The sequence below is a fragment of the Lissotriton helveticus genome, chromosome 11 (assembly GCF_964261635.1).
Source record: "Lissotriton helveticus chromosome 11, aLisHel1.1, whole genome shotgun sequence".
Lineage (NCBI taxonomy): Eukaryota > Metazoa > Chordata > Amphibia > Caudata > Salamandridae > Lissotriton > Lissotriton helveticus.
Window position 1 is genome coordinate 1,111,534,020 of NC_136072.1, and position 20,986 is coordinate 1,111,555,005.

At 48.6% G+C, this 20,986-nt stretch overlaps 1 protein-coding gene across 1 annotated transcript in view; it reads right to left on the bottom strand.

Annotated features, from left to right (window-relative positions):
* LOC144792664 (solute carrier family 2, facilitated glucose transporter member 11-like) overlaps positions 1 to 20,986 on the bottom strand; it is a 517,386-nt gene that overhangs the window by 60,961 nt on the left and 435,439 nt on the right. Inside the window, exon 9 of the mRNA XM_078667810.1 lies at positions 4,316 to 4,417. Coding sequence (XP_078523936.1) covers positions 4,316 to 4,417 — 102 coding nt within the window. The remainder of the gene's footprint in view (positions 1 to 4,315; positions 4,418 to 20,986) is intronic.

Consider the following 20,986-nt stretch of genomic DNA (forward strand, 5'->3'; position numbering starts at 1 on the left):
CAGACTTCAGTCTCTGCTCCTAGCACAGAGTTCATAGCCCCCAGCTTCTCCTAGTGATACGTCATTGCTAGTTTGCGCGCACCATCAGGTTAGAGGTCCCGGCTCCTCAGGTAGCCCCCTCCATGGTTTCCGCCCCATTCATGACATAATCTGTTACGTTTGCATCACATGTCTATGTATACGCCCTGTTACACCTCTTTTCACCCTTATCTTTCACGACTGCTATGCGTCACGCCTATTGCTCCACCCACTGCTACGCCTATTGCAATGTAATGCTATGTGTTTGCGTTATGTATATATGCTCATGCCCTGTTATTAAGAAATGATTCCCTTGTCCCGATCCTGTCCCCGGCAGCTGCCATCCTATTCCCGTGCAGGTCATCCTGTTCCTGTCCTTATGCTGTATTAAACCTGCAAAACTCCTACTACCTCGAATCTTGACTCTTATTTATTGAGCTATCTGTTATTCATTTATTCATTCAAAAATAGGGTATTATTTATTCATTTACCACATAATGGCGCCCGAATAGGGACTTGCCCTTTCCCCACGCGTCGGTGAAGCCACGCCGACCCCCTGACCCTCTGCAGTCGTGACGGAACTCTTCTGCGCACCGGCAGATATTTCTGCTTCAAGTATCCCTCAGGCCCACGGAGGAGACGGAGGAGGCGGTCCAGCATCCAAACGAGACGGTGGAGGAACGCGGCGAGTCCCGACCAGAGCCCAAGCCGAGAGTCCAAGGTCCGAGGTATCCGGAGGTCCACCCGTAACTGAAGTCCGAAGTTCGTCGTCCGTCGTCGAAGCGGTCCAGTCCAGTCTGAGGCCTTCCGTTCTTGCTGCCCGGTGAGTACCATTACTGGGGTAGTATCTAGACAGGGTCAATTTAATTGACTCTGGCCCGTGGGTTGGTGGTACACAGACCCACAAACGAAGTGTCCACTTCGGTGGATGCGGGTCCTGACGTGTCTCTTTATGAGACCGGTAAGTTTTGTACTGTTTCAGCAGTGCACCTAGTTTCTGTTCCAGTCAGTTCTGTTCTCGAGGAAATTCATGTATTCTGTGTTCCGTATTCCAGGTAGTATTCTGTTCGAACTGTTATTTTTAAATGTTCTTCATGTATTTTAATGTCGTGGTATGAATGGGGGATAAGTATCGTGTTCATTGTGTATTGTATTGTGTCTAGATTATAGTCCAGTCATGCCTTTGTTTTCTAAGTTACGTCAGTTAAAAACCAGAAAGGGTCTGCTGGAAGCAGCAGTTCCGGTTCCGCCTAGGGACAGTCCAGGTCATTTTATGTATCAGAAGCATGGCATAAGTGCCATACTATATCTAGATTTATGGGTAGAGTACACCAAACAGTTGGAAGAAAAGTATAGATGGCCCGTATCGGGTACATGGGATGCCGAGTGCATCATGCGAGTAGAAGAGGCATTATGGAAAAAGAAAGCCAGACAGTCACAGAAAGATGCCATCGAGTTATGGCGCAAAGAAGCTCATAAAAGAACCGAAAAAGAAATCAGAAAGTCAGAATTAAGTAGAGAATCCTTGGAACGAGCACAAGAAAAAGAATTAATCGAGATAGGTGAACGAGTTAGAACTGAACAATCAGACAGACAGAGGAATGCCCTCATTAAGGGTATGTATCCTCTTCTTGCCGAGGGCTTGCCAAAAGCGACCCCAGAGGCATCCAGTAATTTCCCGCCACCATTAGTTCCGACCAAGTTACGTCACAAACAGACCGCAGCTGATATTTTTATTTCGTCCTATTTGGACGACACAGTCCCAGAATATGCAAATCCTGTTCGCGCTCCGCCAGTCCCTGTAAATCAGGCACTTCCCGCTCCGTCACGCCTATTGCTCCACCCACTGCTACGCCTATTGCAATGTAATGCTATGTGTTTGCGTTATGTATATATGCTCATGCCCTGTTATTAAGAAATGATTCCCTTGTCCCGATCCTGTCCCCGGCAGCTGCCATCCTATTCCTGTGCAGGTCATCCTGTTCCTGTCCTTATGCTGTATTAAACCTGCAAAACTCCTACTACCTCGAATCTTGACTCTTATTTATTGAGCTATCTGTTATTCATTTATTCATTCAAAAATAGGGTATTATTTATTTATTTACCACAAATAGAATGGTCATTGTTAGAGTGGAACACTAAAAGGATGGATGGATGGATGGATGAAGGATGGATGGAAAGAAATGGTGGCTGGGTGAGTGAAAGAAAGAATGGTGAATGTGTGAATAGATGGATGGATGGAATGGTGAAAGGATGGACAGAATGATAAAAGGTTAGATCAATTAATTGCCTCTTGGTGGAGGGGATTGTGCGAGTATAAATAGATAGATGCATAATATAAGGATGGCCAAAACTATTTCTAGAACGTGTTGGACTTGGTTCGCTCACGTGGTGTCATTAGAGCTTTGCTTCAAAATGGGGGTGGGGCATTTTTAAATTTATGTGCCTCTCCCTTGTGTGTAGATAGTAAATTATTTAAGAAGGTTGGAGCAAATACAAAACAGAGAACATTTTCATGTGACAATATAAAAGCAGTGAGGTCATTCTATTATATGTCCAGTTGTGAGCAACATTAGGAAGTACATTTTGAAACCACTTTTTATAGCAGACTTTATAGGAGGTTAATTGGAATCAGCATATTGTGCTTCGAAGGTGAAGCTAACAAGTTAAGCAGCCGAAGAGAGGCATTATTATGTTATTTTCTGGTTTTCCCATCACGCCAAATATTAGAAAAGAAAACACAAAGGGGCTTATTTACAAGCCCCTTGCGTCACCCCTACGTCACTTTTCTCATGTTAAAAATTACGCAAAAGTGGAGCAAGTGGCTTGTAAATCTGCCCCAAAGAATCTTTTACCCAAAGAGTCATTCCTTGCATTCTGAATTACTATTATGGTGCAATATGTATGCCTTAAAAGACCGGTGTAATAATTTACTTGTATTTTAATTGATGTTATCTAAACAAATTCTTACCATGCTGTGAATCTATTCATTTTTTTATCAAAAATTCATAAATTGATTGTTTATAAAGCTGTGTAACACTGAGTTGTGCCTCATAGGAATCTTAATTTATCTTACTCATTTTATAGTCTGAATGTAATCAGAAAAAATGATAAGCTTAACATCGGAGCCAGATATTAAATTCAAACTAAACAAGTACTTATCGAAAATATATTTTTTTCTAAATAAGTATTAATGGACTTTTTCCTTGACTGTCCAAAATAAATGGATGAATTAGGAATTGTGCTATGGTCATCAATTGAATATCGATGCACATTTAATGAAAATGCATCCTCAGTGATAATACTGCATTGTGAACATAGGTCCTATTTTACGATGTTGGATGGACTGCCAGCGACAGACCATCAGTGGCTGTCTGCCTGATATCCAGGGCATTTATTTATTTATGAGATTTTTAGAGCGCGCAGCTACCCCCAGCGGGGGTGTCCCGGCGCTGGGGATGGCAAAGGCAAGAACCAAGAAGTTAGTAGCTGGAGAACAGCCATGTCTTGAGTTTACATCTGAACTGAGATTCTAACTCAATCAGTCGAATACTCAGCGGGAGGGAGTTCCAAAGTTTAGATGAAACCACCTCGAAGGAGGAGGCAGGGCAGTGATTTGACCATCGCATTTAGATGCAGCCGGTTGGACCGGAGGTTGGGGCGGAAAGATTGCCACCTCCAGCAGGATCCAAGATCCCACCAGGCAACAGCCGGAATCCTATCCCTTCAATGGTAGGGATTACAATGTCCCTTTACGACTGCCTTTTATGAGGGTCCCACCACCATGAGAAGGCAGATGGAAATGAAAGTCATGGTCCCCAAGGAGGGCTCCCAACCCCTCTCGGCCACTGCTAAGTGGCCCTGGGGGCACATGCAGTGCCCCCCACCCATCCATGTACTTTGTGCCAGGCACCATATGGTGCCTGGCATACAGTGCATGGATGTGCACAAAGTGTCCCTTTCTACTGTGGCTTGTGCTGCAGCCCCTTTTCCTGGGATGCAGCACAACACACCAACTGCACCGCGGTAATAGGTCGGATGGTCCCCTGCCCAATACGATGATGGTAGGCCGTCCGACCAACTTTCACTGTAATTAGGGCCATAGAATTTTATAAATAACCATTCACAGAACACAACATCTGCTACAGTGAAGTCCCTTCATTCTGAAATCCAACCCATTTCTGGTGCAGACTCCTGACAACCCTGATAACATTAAAATAAATTCAGATGTGCACGATGTGACTCAAGCCGTAAGCTGCTCGGCTCTCATGTAAGAGAACTGGACTATCTGTTGTACCTTCAGTGTGAGTGTGGCAGTCAGCAGTCCTAGGATCACAGTGATTGATGCGTAGCCACCCACAAGTAAGGTCCTTCTCCCAAAATACTCGATCACGCAACCCTGCAAGAAAGAATAACAACCACTGGTCAGAAAGCACTATGAAAGTTTATTTTTAAAACTGCAAATTGTTAGGGGTAATTCACAGACTTTTGGCCACTTAACAGTATGCTTGTAATGCGGCCAAATTCCACCAACGACTACATGGCGGAATTCTTTCCTCATAAGCGGCTTGCCTACAGTAATTTGGTAAGCAAAATTGGCATCCCCTGGCAGAATTTTTTGGGTGCTAGGAGGGCATATGCAAGATATTCACAATGTGGGTGATCATGACCATTCGCGATGAAAAAGCTGCCACTCGAGTAGAAAACTACTTGAGCTGCAGCAAAGAACCAGCACACCACATGGTGCCATACAAGTTGATTTTGCAGCATGGAACAAGCTCCTGGCACTAAAAATCAGCTAGAGTAGCGTGATGTGCTGATCTTGGGGTGTTTTCATGTACCTCCACGCAACTCCGAGAAGTGAAATTCCGCGAGTTCCAACCACCCCTATACATTTTATACTAATGAAAGACTATAATGGATTCAATCAGGAAACTGACATTTTGGAACAGCAGTTCTTTTTTTTCCTTTTTTATATCTCTTTATTAAACCAGCTCATTAGACATTACATGGCTGAATATATACACATGTATACAACCAGGTTGACTTGATAACAAAGATACATCTTGGAGGTTCATTTAATCACAGTCGTCTTAAAAGAAATCATAATTCTACCCTAAGCGCGGAGTGGATTATAGCAGGCTTACTGTCTTTTGTTGTGGGATAAGTGTGTCTGTGTGTAAGGGGCATTTGGCCTCTCTTTGCACCTCTGTAGCTTCGCCAGGGGGACCATATTTTTCCCATTTCTTTAGGCATCTCCTACTTTTATACACTACTTCCTGAGCTCGATGGCACTAGTCTAGGTCAATCTCCCATTCCGCCACTGACGGGGGCAGGAGCACAACCCAGTGCCAACAGCATTTCTTAACATTTGACGTTGAGGACTCCTGCTTAATCATTACTGGAATTTGGTAACCCCATTCCCAAAACAGTATTGGAATCTGGGGAGTCCCCCACTGAGACATAATTGGAAGCCTGTCTGTCTAAGCGATTTCAATAATTTGAACCTCAAAACAATACACAAAAGGTAGAAACAGGCATTCAGCAAACAAATACACAAATGTTTAGATATTTCTTTTATTTCATGAACAAATATAAAAATGTAAAAAAAATAGAATGGGAAGGGTGGAGCATTTCTAAATTCAATTGAGGTTGATCATACTACATACTGTATTATATTTGATGTTCTCGCACTGCTCTAATAAATACATTTGAGGAACTTTTTTTTAGTTCAGATTTCTTCACACTTACAGAAAATTTAAAAAAATCTGTTTTACATTCTGCTTCTTTAGTTGTATATACTTTATTATTCTATTCATATTATTTAATTTCCACACAATTGAGCACCCCCTGAGTAGGTAACCACGGATCAAGAAACACTTAGGGGTCCATTTGGATGTCGGGCGGTGGCACCACTGTGGTGTTGGCGATGTGGAAAAATGCATTTTTCTGCCCACGAGCAGCGCTACTCACGTCCGCCATATTAGTATGGCCAAACATAAGCCATTTCCCGTCCGCCGTGGTGCGACGTGCACCGCCATCAAAGTGCGCCCCCCGCCGCCGCGGTGGGAGACAATGGAGACTCAACGCCGTATGGAATGACGTCTGCCCCTCTCCACAAATTAGGATGCCCCAAACAAGCAGATGCACCGCAGTGGAGAAACCACACAATCAGAGATGGGGTAGCTCGACAGAGGAGTGCAAAACCAGAGTCCCGGGCCACACCACCCAGTCACGACTGCCATGAACCCAGCTCCACATGTTTTTCCAGTGCTGTACCTGCTACATCACCAGCAACTCATGGACCGCCGCGGACACCGCTGCAGGTACTCAATTACACAAACACAACACTCAACAAATGGGCAGACACAGGGTCCAAATCCACCCTGCTGGGGACAGGAACACATCCACAGGAGTACCCACACATGACCCACATGCCACCAAGTCACCCCTCCGAGTCCTGGACACATATCTTCCGCAACCATGCAGCAATGTCCCGCTCACGCCACCACAGCGGTGAACACAAGGGAATATATGCGCACAATGCAGAAGGCAGGGCCAGTGCCAGACATGGGCAGGGCACAAAGACCGCAGGACACACCTCCTACCACCACACATTAGCGCACCCCTAAAGGCACATGCCATGCGCTCCTTCTGTACACCCCCATGCATAACAACAAGCCAGGTCAAACCACACCCTGCACCACGCAACATATAACCAGGGATACAGCCACTGCAGGAGTGGCTGCACAAGAACACACAACACACAGCACAGTAGCACAGGGCGGGGAAACATACACACCACAATACCACCACACTCAGGGAAGCACCAAATGAACACATGCAAGGAACAAACATACAAATGGACACACAGGCTGCATAGTCACACAGACATTCACATTCCACAGACTGACACACAGACACATACACACCCCAAATACCAACAGCAATGGAGCACAACAAATAGGAAAGCCAAAGTGGGATGCACACAAATGGAAGGCCATGGAGACACACACAAGCATGTGTACATCACATGCAAGACAAGGAACACAGAACACCCCCCTCAGACCATCAAATCCACACATGGCTGGTACAGTCAGTGAAGTCAAACCACAGACATCACAGTGCAACAACACAGGGAGACAGCAAGGCAGACCATGTATAGGCACAAAGATGGAAGGAAGGCCCTGAAGTCAAACTGCGAACAGCCACACATGTATACAACTACTTCACAGGAGTACACCAACAGCACAAAACACTGGGCCCATTAACACACTTCATGAATGCCAAAGACCAGGAGGAATGTACACACAATACCCCCCTCACACCAGCAGCACACAGCACCAGTGCACACACACTGAAGGCTGTCAATACTTGCCAGTCTATACACACACAAACAAACACACACCCTGGGTGTAGCCACAAACATCACACACACAGGGATGCCTGAACAAATGTCTGAATAAAAACAACTGACAAACACATAACCCAACAGAAACACACACAGAACCACAACAAAAACAGACATGCCCTGTGCGGCCAAACTGTTGAAAGGCAATGGGAGCATAGACACCAGGAGTGCACAACCTCAACAGTCAGGAACAATTCACAGACAACATACCACAACACACACAAGAAGTTCACCATCACAGAACAACACAGCCACATCAAATAAACAACGGATGGAGAGGAAAACAAATCACAGAGCAAACATAGCAGGACATCAGGGGATGAACTCCAGGCAATGACAAGGCAACTTACACCCACAGCACTGCATGCACAACAAGCAGTGTGTGCACACCAAGCATACCAGGCACTCACAGACATGAGTGACACAACATCAACCCACATAACACAAATCAGCACTGCACAAGGAGAACAGCACACCCAGGAAGTGAAGCAACACCACAACCAACACACATACATCCAACACAACATCAACAGATGCACAAGTCTTGGATACAAAGGTGGAATCAACTTGACCAGATGAATGAGCAGCACACAGAGTTGAGCAGCAGATGAGCAACCATGACTGACAAACAGCACAAGAACATCACAAATAAACAATTGGGGAAATATCCTTAGTGGCACATTGCTTTTGGCCAAATAACTGCATCGCAAAGTGTCACAAATGAAGTGATGAGGAGGCACACACACTTGTAAACCAAGGGGACAGCTGACATGTAAGTGAAGTGTACTGCACGTCAGTAGTGGACACGGCAGGAGTGCACCATACACAAATAGAGGAAGTGCAGACCCATCAGGGTAGGCATCCGAAGCACAGATAGGGGATGGCATGACACCACACACAACATGCCATACTGAAGGCAAAAAGGTGACAACGATGCATGAAATAACACAACCACAATGGCAGTGAGGAGCAACAGGTCTGCACAGTTTCCACAAATAGTATCAAGACACATGGATGATCAACAAAACACAACACTGACTTGCCAGTCACACACTCTGCATACTCGCAAGTGACAAAAACAACAAGTAGGAGTCAGACAGAACTGCATGGACACACCAACACAGTGCACAGTGCACCGCATACAACTCACACATGTCCTGAGGCGGAAGCCGGGGCTGGAGGTACTCATTTGGTTTTTAAAAACTGTTCATGCACCACGCTCGCTGTTGTGTGGTGTCACTTATTGAAAAAAATTGTATTTTTTAAATTCACTACGAAGCCCTAAATCCAGCGCTCACTCGCTCTCACCTTTTAGCGCTTCAGCGCTCAGCTGACTTTGATAGCTGCTCGCTGCCCCCAGCTCCTCGCTCACAGCCGCCATCACCTGCGGCATGCGCGGTGACCACGCCCACTGGAGGCCACGCCCCCTTCTTTGAACTACTTAAACCGCTGACGACTAGCGGTCAGGTAGCAACCCTTAACCCAGTCCTGAGGCGGAAGCCGGGGCTGGAGGTACTCATTTGGTTTTTAAAAACTGTTCATGCACCACGCTCGCTGTTGTGTGGTGTCACTTATTGAAAAAAATTGTATTTTTAAATTCACTACGAAGCCCTAAATCCAGCGCTCACTCGCTCTCACCTTTTAGCGCTTCAGCGCTCAGCTGACTTTGATAGCTGCTCGCTGCCCCCAGCTCCTCGCTCACAGCCGCCATCACCTGCGGCGTGCGCGGTGACCACGCCCACTGGAGGCCACGCCCCCTTCTTTGAACTACTTAAACCGCTGACGACTAGCGGTCAGGTAGCAACCCTTAACCCAGTCCTGAGGCGGAAGCCGGGGCTGGAGGTACTCATTTGGTTTTTAAAAACTGTTCATGCACCACGCTCGCTGTTGTGTGGTGTCACTTATTGAAAAAAATAGTATTTTTAAATTCACTACGAAGCCCTAAATCCAGCGCTCACTCGCTCTCACCTTTTAGCGCTTCAGCGCTCAGCTGACTTTGATAGCTGCTCGCTGCCCCCAGCTCCTCGCTCACAGCCGCCATCACCTGCGGCGTGCGCGGTGACCACGCCCACTGGAGGCCACGCCCCCTTCTTTGAACTACTTAAACCGCTGACGACTAGCGGTCAGGTAGCAACCCTTAACCCAGTCCTGAGGCGGAAGCCGGGGCTGGAGGTACTCATTTGGTTTTTAAAAACTGTTCATGCACCACGCTCGCTGTTGTGTGGTGTCACTTATTGAAAAAAATTGTATTTTTAAATTCACTACGAAGCCCTAAATCCAGCGCTCACTCGCGCTCACCTTTTAGCGCTTCAGCGCTCAGCTGACTTTGATAGCTGCTCGCTGCCCCCAGCTCCTCGCTCACAGCCGCCATCACCTGCGGCGTGCGCGGTGACCACGCCCACTGGAGGCCACGCCCCCTTCTTTGAACTACTTAAACCGCTGACGACTAGCGGTCAGGTAGCAACCCTTAACCCAGTCCTGAGGCGGAAGCCGGGGCTGGAGGTACTCATTTGGTTTTTAAAAACTGTTCATGCACCACGCTCGCTGTTGTGTGGTGTCACTTATTGAAAAAAAAAATATTTTTTAAATTCACTACGAAGCCCTAAATCCAGCGCTCACTCGCTCTCACCTTTTAGCGCTTCAGCGCTCAGCTGACTTTGATAGCTGCTCGCTGCCCCCAGCTCCTCGCTCACAGCCGCCATCACCTGCGGCGTGCGCGGTGACCACGCCCACTGGAGGCCACGCCCCCTTCTTTGAACTACTTAAACCGCTGACGACTAGCGGTCAGGTAGCAACCCTTAACCCAGTCCTGAGGCGGAGCCGGGGCTGGAGGTACTCATTTGGTTTTTAAAAACTGTTCATGCACCACGCTCGCTGTTGTGTGGTGTCACTTATTGAAAAAAATTGTATTTTTTAAATTCACTACGAAGCCCTAAATCCAGCGCTCACTCGCTCTCACCTTTTAGCGCTTCAGCGCTCAGCTGACTTTGATAGCTGCTCGCTGCCCCCAGCTCCTCGCTCACAGCCGCCATCACCTGCGGCGTGCGCGGTGACCACGCCCACTGGAGGCCACGCCCCCACTCCCTGACCTACAAATGTGCTTACAGAGGAAGCGCAGCGGACGAGCGCAGCGGGAACGCCGTTTGCGCGCCGAAGGCGCGCCTAAGGCAAGCCCGTCTGCGCCCGTCCTCGCCAAGTCCTCGCCTCTCGCCAGACCCCCTGCCCAAAAATCATATGTAAATGACAGCAATATACTATGGTCGCTCAACCTTGGCACTAGATGTAATAATATAGAGGGATGCATTGGTCGAACCGCCCTTCACTATAAAAATTGTAATCTGGTCATACCTGAACCACGCCCTATCAGCCACAAAGAGAACAAAAGAAAGGAAACGTCACTTACCATCATGCAGCTGAATGTCAGATCTCTGGCTAAACACCATGCGGAGGTAAGAACTCTTCTAATGGACGAGAACCCAGACATAATGTTTCTGTGTGAAACCTGGCTTAAAGACGACCTAACTAGCATCCCCAATCTAGCAATACCAGATGGGTTCTCTATGACTTGCATCAATAGAGATTCAAGAGGAGGTGGCATTGCCGCCATCCATAGATCCTCCTTTACCTGCTCCTTTCAAAAGGAAAGTATTGCGGACAGCGAATGCGCTCGCTTCAAAATTTCCACAAGTCCCCATTGCACTCTTTCTGGCCTTTTTATTTACAGACCCCCGGGGCCTTCTACGAAATTCACTGAAGAGCTTACTGAGACAGCACACGCTATGATCACTGGCTCAGCCAACTTCACGATCTTAGGAGATCTCAATCTCCACCTAGACGATTTGTCGGATGCTAAAATCAGCAACTTCATTGCAGACCTAGCTGCCCTGCAGCTAATTCAGCTCGTCCGAACCCCCACACATGTCGCGGGCCATTTGCTTGACCCGGTATTTACTAACATACCAGAGGCCAAAGCTGACGACCCCAAACCCATGGCCTGGACGGACCACTCGTTAATAACCCTCTCAATCCCGAACAACTCCCCTCCCGTAAAAAAGTCACCCACCTCGTGCCTAAAACGACCTTGGCACAAACTCCAACAAAGTGATTTAGCGGTCAACCTAGGGGAACCTAACTTGGAGGATACAAACGACATTGAAACTTCATATGCGTCCTTCCAGGACTGGATCACCAAGGGACTGGACGCCATTATACCAGCCAAGTGGACAAAAGGGCGAAACAACCCTTCCAACCCCTGGTACGATGAGAACCTCAAAATGATGAGGAAGACTTGTAAAAAAGCGGAACGGCAATGGAGGAAGGAATACAAGCAGGAGGACAAAAACGCATACTTGGCCACTCTCAGAACATACCACAAGGCAATCCGGGTAGCCCGTGCTGCCTTCTACACTACTGAGATAAAAGCTAGCCCCAACCCCACGAAAACTATCTTCCAAATCGTGCAAAAATTGCAAAATGGAGACAAGCCGGCTTCTCACATCACCTCCAAGCAGCAATGTGAAGACCTAGCCACCTTCTTCACGGAAAAAGTGAAGAAAATTTACAACGCCTTCACCCAGGATAGTCCTGAGGACACCAGCCCCCCCAACGCCACCTTTGGAGACTCCAGGCTCACTTGCCTACCCGCTATCTCCGGTGAAGAACTTACCAAACTCTGTAGGAAGGTGAAATCTGGTGCCCCCACAGACCCGATGAGGCCAATTCACTTCCTGGGAGCTTTGGAATTCTTCCTCCCATCTCTGACCTCACTCCTTAATCTCTCATTTTCCACTGCCACGGTACCCACTTGCTGGAAACAGGCCTGGGTTACGCCGATTATAAAAAAACCTTCCCTAGACCCCTCTAAACCGGAGAACTACCGGCCCGTTTCACTGCTCCCATGGGTCGCAAAACTAGCGGAAGCCCACGCGAACAAAATTCTCAGTGATCACATGGCAAAAAACAACATCCTGGACCCCTCTCAACACGGGTTCAGGCCGGGCCATAGCACGGAATCCGCGCTCCTCACCTCTACGGAAAATTTACGGGAAATTATGGACACCGGTAAAAGCGCCGCGCTGATACTGCTCGATCTCAGCGCGGCCTTTGATACGGTCTCCCATGCCATCCTACTAAAACGCCTTGAAAACATCGGGATCGTAGATTCCGCGCTTCAATGATTCCGATCATTTCTAACCAACAGATCATTCAGGGTATCTGCCCCTCCGTTTATCTCCCAACCCCAAGACATAGGACAAGGAGTCCCACAGGGCTCTGCCCTCAGTCCCTCCTTGTTTAACCTATATATGCAACCTTTGGCGGAGGTTGCCAAGACATGGGGCCTCACAATGGTGTCGTACGCCGACGACACTCAGTTGGTCATCAGCCTCAATGAGGCCCCCTCTCCCGAGGCCACTAGATTCAGGGATGGACTGACTGCCGTCGCGAAATGGATGACAGCAAACTGCCTCCAACTTAACGGTGGCAAAACCGAGGTGCTGATAATGGGGAAAAACAGTGACAACTGGAATGACCTCTGGTGGCCCCAATCATTGGGCCCAGCACCCCTCCCGAAAACTCTAGCAAAAAATCTAGGAGTGTGGCTGGACTCTACTCTTAGCTTCCAGTTGCACACCAAAAAAGTTGCCGCAACTTGCATTGGATTACTGAGAAGTCTCAACCCCATCTTAGGCTACTTTGACTCCAAAACGCGACAACTTATCGTACAATCTACCATCTTGTCCAGGCTGGACTACGCGAGTGTCCTGCTGTTAGGAGCAAACAAAGCTGAAATAAAGAGATTCCAACGGATCCAGAATTCGGCTGCAAGGGCTATAGTAGGTCTTCCTAGAAGGTGCTCAGCGAGAGCGACCATTCACAAACTTCATTGGCTACCCATTGAAGCCCGCATCCAATTCAAGGCCCTCATATTCGCCTTTAAAATCCTGAAGAACGAAGGTCCAGAGCTCCTCCGTTCACTGTTGACCCCCTATATTCCCAAACGGAATCTCCGGTCCAAGGGGCAACACCTAGCCATGGTACCCCACATAAAGTTCTGCCGCATCGGAGGGCGTTCCTTCAAACTACTGGGGGCCAAGTTATGGAACTCCCTTCCCTTCCACATCCGATGCATCGACAATATGTTAGCCTTCCGCAGAGCGACCAAAACCCATCTCTTTCCCTCTTTGTAGGTCTCGTCTCTCGTTTCAGATGGCTGTGTTATGGTTCTAGCGCCGGGACGCCCCGTTGCTGGGGCAGCTGTTTGCGCTTTACAAAACAGATAACATAACATAACATAACATGTGCATACAACCACATCCACAGGGCTGAAAAATTCAACCAACACGCATCCACCTCCTGGGTAATACGTGTGTATAGTTAACAATGCAGGGGCACACCCACATCAACATTTCCTACAAAGTCACCCCTTTAACACTGCACACTTCTTGACTACCCAAGAGCACACATCGAATGTAGGCCATGGGACCAGGATGACTGGCCATCACAAGATGACCACACACATATACTGCTGGGCACACATAAAGGAAGAACACACATACATGATGACAATGGCCAGCCTGCCTGCAAACCTGTGGATAGAGTCACACTCTGTGCTGGCAGTGCCCCCCAACCTGACATGTGAAGCATTATAGCTAACATTAACAAATGTTGGGAAGGCGGAGGTACTTTGGACACCAGATTGGTGAACCACTGTACTGGGGGAACCCCCTTTCACTACAAAGCAGGTCAGGAATCTGGCAAATTCTGCTAGACAGCAAACTATTGTCCAAAGATTATGTAAAATCACTTTTGGGCACCTGTTTTGGAATCCTGAAGATACTGCGAAAGGTATTTCCTTGGATCCCCCTGGGTGCAAGAAAGACCCTGATTCAGGCGCTTATTATAAGCAGGTTGGACTATGGTAACGCCCTAGTGGTCAAAGCCAGGGAAGAACTGTTCACTAGGCTCCAAGTGCTGCCAAATACTGCTGTAAGTATGGTCTTGAATAAACCTAGACGTTCCCCTCGCGACCTTTGCTCCAAGCCCTACACTGGCTGCCCATCAAAAAAAGAGCAGTTTTCAAACATTTCACATTGGTGTTTAAGGCAAATCTAGGCCTGGGGCCAGCATACTTAAGGAAGAAGACGAGGCCTTATGTCCCTGCTCGCCTCCTCAGGTCAAGCAATCAAAACCTTTAGGTGCCATGCAAGATCAATAAATCTAAAAGGGGAGGGTGTGCATTTTCCCATCTTGCCCCCTTTCATTGGAACAGGATACCGCAAGAGATACGTCTCTGTACCTATCTGGGACACTTTTAAAAAAGCCTGAAAATCTGGATGTTTTAGGGGTTTGCATTGCTCATGGTCCCTGCTAGTGTCATGCCAAGGCGCCGAGAGGTCCCCTTGGGATGATCTGCTGTGCCATACAAGTGTTAAATAAATAAATTAAAATTAAAAATTATGAAAATGACAAGTGCATTACATGTTAGATTGACATCATAGACACCACAAGTTTCAGGGTCAGGAAGAACTGAAGTCCCTGTCACCTCAGTAAAAAAAGAGTAAGTGAGCCAAGACATTGGCAATGTTGAAGTGGCACACAGAGCATGGGGCACAGTAAACCTTATACACACACCAAATTAACTTTATTCAGTAAGGACACTGACAAAACAGACAACAGGAGTAACTGTCTTTATTTAAATATTGCACAGATAGGCACCAAGAGGAGATAAGAGCAAGGCACAAAATGCAGAGCACATCCATAAGAATCTGTACAGGCAAGGGCAAAACGCCAAGGCCAGTGGCCAGTTCAGGGAGCACAGCCTGTCCAGGAGAAGCTGCACAGGGAATAGTTAAACACAGCAAAGAGCAACAAGGCCAGAGGCCAAAACGAATTGCAGAGCATGTCCATGAGAATCTGCACAGGCAAGGGCAAAACAGCAAGGCCAGTGGTCAGGCAAGGGAGCTCAGCATGTCCAGGAGAAGCTGCACATGGAATAGTTGAACACAGCAAAGAGCTACAAGGTCAGAGACCAAAACCATTTGCAAAGCATGTCCATGAGAATCTGCACAGGCAAGGGCAAAACAGCAAGGCCAGTGGCCAGTCTAGGGAGCACAGCAAGTCCAGGAGAAGCTGCACAGGGAATAGTTGAACACAGCAAAGAGCAACGATGCCAGAGGCCAAAACAAATTGCAGAGGATGTTCATGAAAAGCTGCACAGGCAAGGGCAAAACAGCAAGGCCAGTGGCCAGTCCAGGGTGCAGAGTGAGTACATGAGAAGCTGCACAGGCAAGGATAAAAGAGCAGGGAAGGACAAGGCCAGTCCGCATGACAAAGGGCAGAGTGAGCACATGAGAAGCTGCACAGGCAAGGGCAAAACAGCAGTGAAGGACAAGGCCAATGGGCATGACAAAGTGCAGAGTGAGTACATGAGAATCTGCACAGGCAAGGGCAAAACAGCAGTGAAGGACAAGGCCAGTGGGCATGGCAAAGTGCGGAGTGAGCACATGAGAATCTGCACAGGCATGAGCAAAATAGCAGTGAAGGACAAGGCCAGTGGCCATGCCAAAGTGCAGAGTGAGCACATGGGAATCTGCACAGGCAAGGGCAAAACAGCAGTGAAGGACAAGGCCAGTGGGCATGGCAGAGTGCGGAGTGAGCACATGAGAATCTGCACAGGGAATGTGTGCGACTGTACCTTTCCATGGTCAGTAACACAGTCAGGGGGTACCAATGGGCAGTACAGGCCCACCTGTGTGAGAGACAGGTGTGTGAGTGTGACCACCACTCAGACTTGGCTTTCAGGTGGACTGGGAGCTGGCTGTGTGTCGGGGACAGTTGGAGCACTTGACCGGGGAGAGAGTGGCCCAGCTAAGGTAGGCTTGGCAAGCCGGCGGGCTGCTTGGACCAGGTGGTGTAGTGGCACGTGGAGGTGGAGTCATGCTGACGTGAGACACAGTGGGGATGGATGATTGTGGAGGGGTACCTTTCCACTTCTTGGGGAGTCTAAATGGCTTCACTCTCTTGGTAGGAGTGGGAGGTAGGGCGGACACAACAGGCACACTCTCCAACAAAGATGCATCCAGTGCACAGGCTGGCACTCCCTCTGGGGATGTGCTGGATCCAGCGGAACACTTCACCTGGCTTTGCCTTTGCCCCTCCATCCCCTGTTTACCAGGTGTTACCCATACAGTGCCCTCCTTCCCCTGCTTCAATGGGCTTGGAATGGGAGTCGAGGTGGTGGGTGAATATGCCTTGGGGCCCTTCTTAGGTGTACCCTTGCCATGCACCAACTCCTCAGTGGGCACAGAAATGGCATGCTTCTCTTTGCGAGACACTTTAGGGACAGGATAGTCCTTATCTGGGGATGCCTCTGAGGCAAGTGAGCCTGAGGGCTTCTTCTTTGCTTTTTGGGCTTTGGTGTCACCTGACTGACCTTTGTGTTTGCTCTCTGGTGTGGCTTTGGTCTTCTGTAGGGATGATGTCTGCGGCCGGGACCACTTGGGTTGTTGCTGCTGTGTGCTCCGTGTGCTATATCGTGACTTTCAGGTCTATGGAGCCTGGTCACTATTGTAAGACGTGGCCACTATCAGGGGGAGGACAAAGGCCGCAGAGCTGGACTGGGAGTATGTGTCTATTGCAGGGCAGACGTCACTGTGGAGGATAAAGCCTGGACAGTCCGGAGCATCCCACCCATGTCTGAATGTATGCCCTCTATGAAAGCAACCACCTGGGCCAATTTTTTGTCATGGTCAATGAAGGCATTGAGGAGAGCTGTCTGGCCTACACACAGCTGGCGAAAAAGCTCCACAGACTCAGTACTGATGGCAGCAAGGGAGTTAGGAGCAGGAGCAGTGGTGCCAGGAGTGAAGGAAACTCTTCCCCTCTTACTGAGGCGGACACGGGCAGCACCAGAGGAAGTGACTGGGAGGATGGCCACTGGCCATTGTGTGGTTGACGTTGATGCAGAGTCCCCGTCCTCTGTGCCCACCAACATGGATGCATCCATGCTGGCATCAGATGATGTGGTACTTTGCATCTCAGGCTTGGGATTTCTCCAGCAGACTCCTGTCCCCCTCTGAGGCGCTGGTGACATCTGGGTCACTGGGCTCCTGTGCAGCTGTTGCGCTAGTTTTACCCCCACTGGTGTCCGTCTCCTGTCCCTCTGTGACCACAGGAGATTTTGGATGAGAGAGAGAGAGATGTAGGGTCAGGTCAGTGGCAGCAACAGAACATACCTAGGCAAGCAATGCATTACAAAAGATTATCAAATCTACATGTTGCACACCACCCTCTGCAATCACATCGTGGCAACTCACTTTATAGACTCAAACAGTGCGTGGTACCTGGATATTTAGTCATGATTGAGCCATGGGTTGACCACACAACACAACACCCTGCTTGTGGCCCTATTCAACCAGACACAAAACTAGCTCTGCGCACACCTAGGGACATGATGGGGCACACCACTTGTTGCCACTGACAGATATGGATGGAACAGGAGGGGACAACACAGACACAGACTACAACATGACAGTCTACAATGGCAATGAGCCCATGCTACCCACCATGTTGTACTTTGGGGCCCAAAAAATGGTGCATATTGTTGTCAGATGTCTAGGCCTCCAAAATCTGGGTGCATGCAATGGACGCATTGATGAAGGCACACTCATATTGGGAACACTGCTGTTTCCTTCCAATGTGATTTCCAAGACTACCCCAATGCAGAAGAAACCTGAACAGCACAACTCAGACTGCAATGGAAATGGACAGCATTGAAAATTACCTTTGTCAGTACAGGTAGGGCAAGTGCGTGACACTGGCACCCAGCCCAGCAGCCACTTACATGCCACTGCATCGCACCACCACCATCTTATGTTTTTTTATTTATTTTAAAAAGTTGTATATAGCGCTGGCTAGACCCGGAGGTATCAGAGCACTTTACATGAGCATCAGATTATAGTTACAGGTTACATCGTTACAAAGGTTACACCGTTCTTAGAGCATGGCAACATAGTTACTTGTAAGTTTGAGATAAACAATAAGCACAACTACGTAAGGGGAAAAGCAGGCAAGGTGAGAGATTCAGAGGAGGGGGTTGGAGCAGGGGAAGTAGATAGATAATGAAGGCAGGAAAGAGGAGGGGAGGGTGAGAGACACAGCATGGGGAGAGGAGGGCAGTGAATTATTGTTGAATGTAAAACACTGCACAATAGCTATCACATTTACTGTGGCAGAGTAATACATATACCTACCCTCAGCAAGTCTTACTTTTTGGGTACATAATTTTGGGAGATCCTATCCAAAAACTTCTTCTAGCAAGCTGGAGCACTGGTGGGGATAGCACTGAGTATGCCTGTTTAGCTCGGGCAGGATTCTCAGCAGCCTGGTGTTCCTTTATCTTTCAGTGCATGGCAAATTCAAGGACAGAGAGGGGAGGTAAGTTTGGCAGTGCAGGACAGCTGCGGGCCACTTCATCTCTCCTTTAGAATTATACTATTAAGGGAGCCACTGGTAGTCTTCTTTATTCCTAATCTCCTTCTCGTTTTATAAGGGCTGGGCTTGGATAGTGTCTGGATCCAGATCAGTTAGAACTAGGGCAAGTTATAGAAGAAAACATCCAAGGAGGGAAATACGCTTCCTACCAGGTAGACTATAAAGAATAGAGAACCCACCCGCAGATAAAGATCTGTGGGATTCCTTTACCAGCTCCAGGCAGCCTAGAGGGTAGTATCTCTGGGCATCAGCAGCAGTAGAAAGAAACCGCAAACCATGACACAAGGAATGGCAACAGAGTGCAGGTCCAACACTTTTTTCTCTCGTGCTGGTTGTGGCGGAGTGGGCAGGCAGCTCTTGTAACAGCACTGAGAGACAGTGAGACAGTCACCATCACATAGCCCAGCGCCAGCATAGGCTCTGTACACATGCAGCCACTCTTAGCCAAAGTCACCCTCCCCAAATACTCACCCCTGGCTTGCTGCTAATGCTCCTTCAAACGTGCATCTAGCTCAGGCTGAGTAACTGCCAAGATGCAGTCCATTAGTGGTTATGCTGAGCCATGCCAAACGCCCAGTGCGCGGGAGCAGCCCCAAGGTCATCTCCGCCACGTTCTTGGCCAACCGGCTGATGTCATCCCACCTCTTGTGGCAATGGGTGCGCCGCCGGTTAGAGACCCCCAGAGCTCGCAACTTGGTTGCAATGGCCCTCCAAATGGCCTTACGCTGGTGTACCTTGAGCTGCAGGCATGGGAGACACGAGGTGGAAGTGATCAGTTATACAGTGTAATGTACCGACATCTATCAGTATAGCAGCAAGATACAGACTCATCACAAATGCAACAATAGATCTATCAGAGACTAGAGTACATCTCACATGGGACATCTGCATGGGACTTCTGCATGGGAAAAACTGATGTAAAGGCATACAGTTTTGAGGGGGAACACAGACCCTGCCCATCTCACACTGAAACCCCTATGTGGCCTTCCCACATCTCCAGTACATTGTTGGGTTGAGAAACACATACATCACATATCAACCTGTGTCTGGCACTCAATGTCCCTGCCCTGTGAATCGATAGCTGTGTCATGGGTGTTGCATTGAGGGACATGGACTCACAAATATGAATACCTCAACACAAGGCCGGTTGTGTGCAATCTACAGCGCTGAGATGGTGCAGAGCTGGAGTGCAATGAGAAAATACTGAGGTAATACGCTGTAAGTGAAGTGTTGTGTCCTTGTCTTTGTGGGCGGGCACTGTGCTGGCCAACTGGGCTCACACTGAGATGGACAACAGGGGCACATACAGCCATTCAGACAAGCAATCACTGTCCTGACTCCTGCATGAACAACCTTCTGCGTCACTGTATGGCTGAGAGCACAACACAGGTCACTCATACCCACATCTGCAGGCAGGGAAACCTGTGACATTGGGACACACACATTCACCCTGGAGACAGAATGTTTGGCAGTGCATGACACAAACCCACACTCTCAGGCACATACCGCATCAGTCCAACTACATGTGTGCCCCCCCTGCCCTACACCTCCACTTTTGAGGACTTACCGTGACATTTGGGGCACCATTCAGCCTTGGGTACTTTGTGAGAACCGCGTCCACCAGGACTTCCATCTCCTTGCTTGTGAATGGACTGGCACGGATTTTCTCTGTCCTTGCCATCACTGTGGACATGGAGCAACTGCGGCGGAATTGGGTGGTGAGGGGTATCTGGCAGCAAGGTCTGGAGGCAGCAGCAGGTCAGGGGTCTCAGGCAGCAGGCTCTAGAGGCAGCAGCAGCAGAGGGTTCTCAGGAAGCATTGGTCCCTTGAGGCAGCAGCAGAAGTGGGGTCTCAGGCAGCAGTCCCTGGAGGCAGCAGAAGAGGGGTTTCAGGCAGCAGTCCCTGGAGGCAGCAGCAGAAGAGGGGTCTTAGTCAGCAGGCTTTGGAGGCAGCAGCAGACGAGGGGTCTCAGGCAGCAGTTCCTGGAAGCAGCAGCAGCAGAGGGGTGTCAGGCAGCAGTCCCTGGAGGCAGCAGCAGCGGAGTGGTCTCAGGCAGCAGTTCCT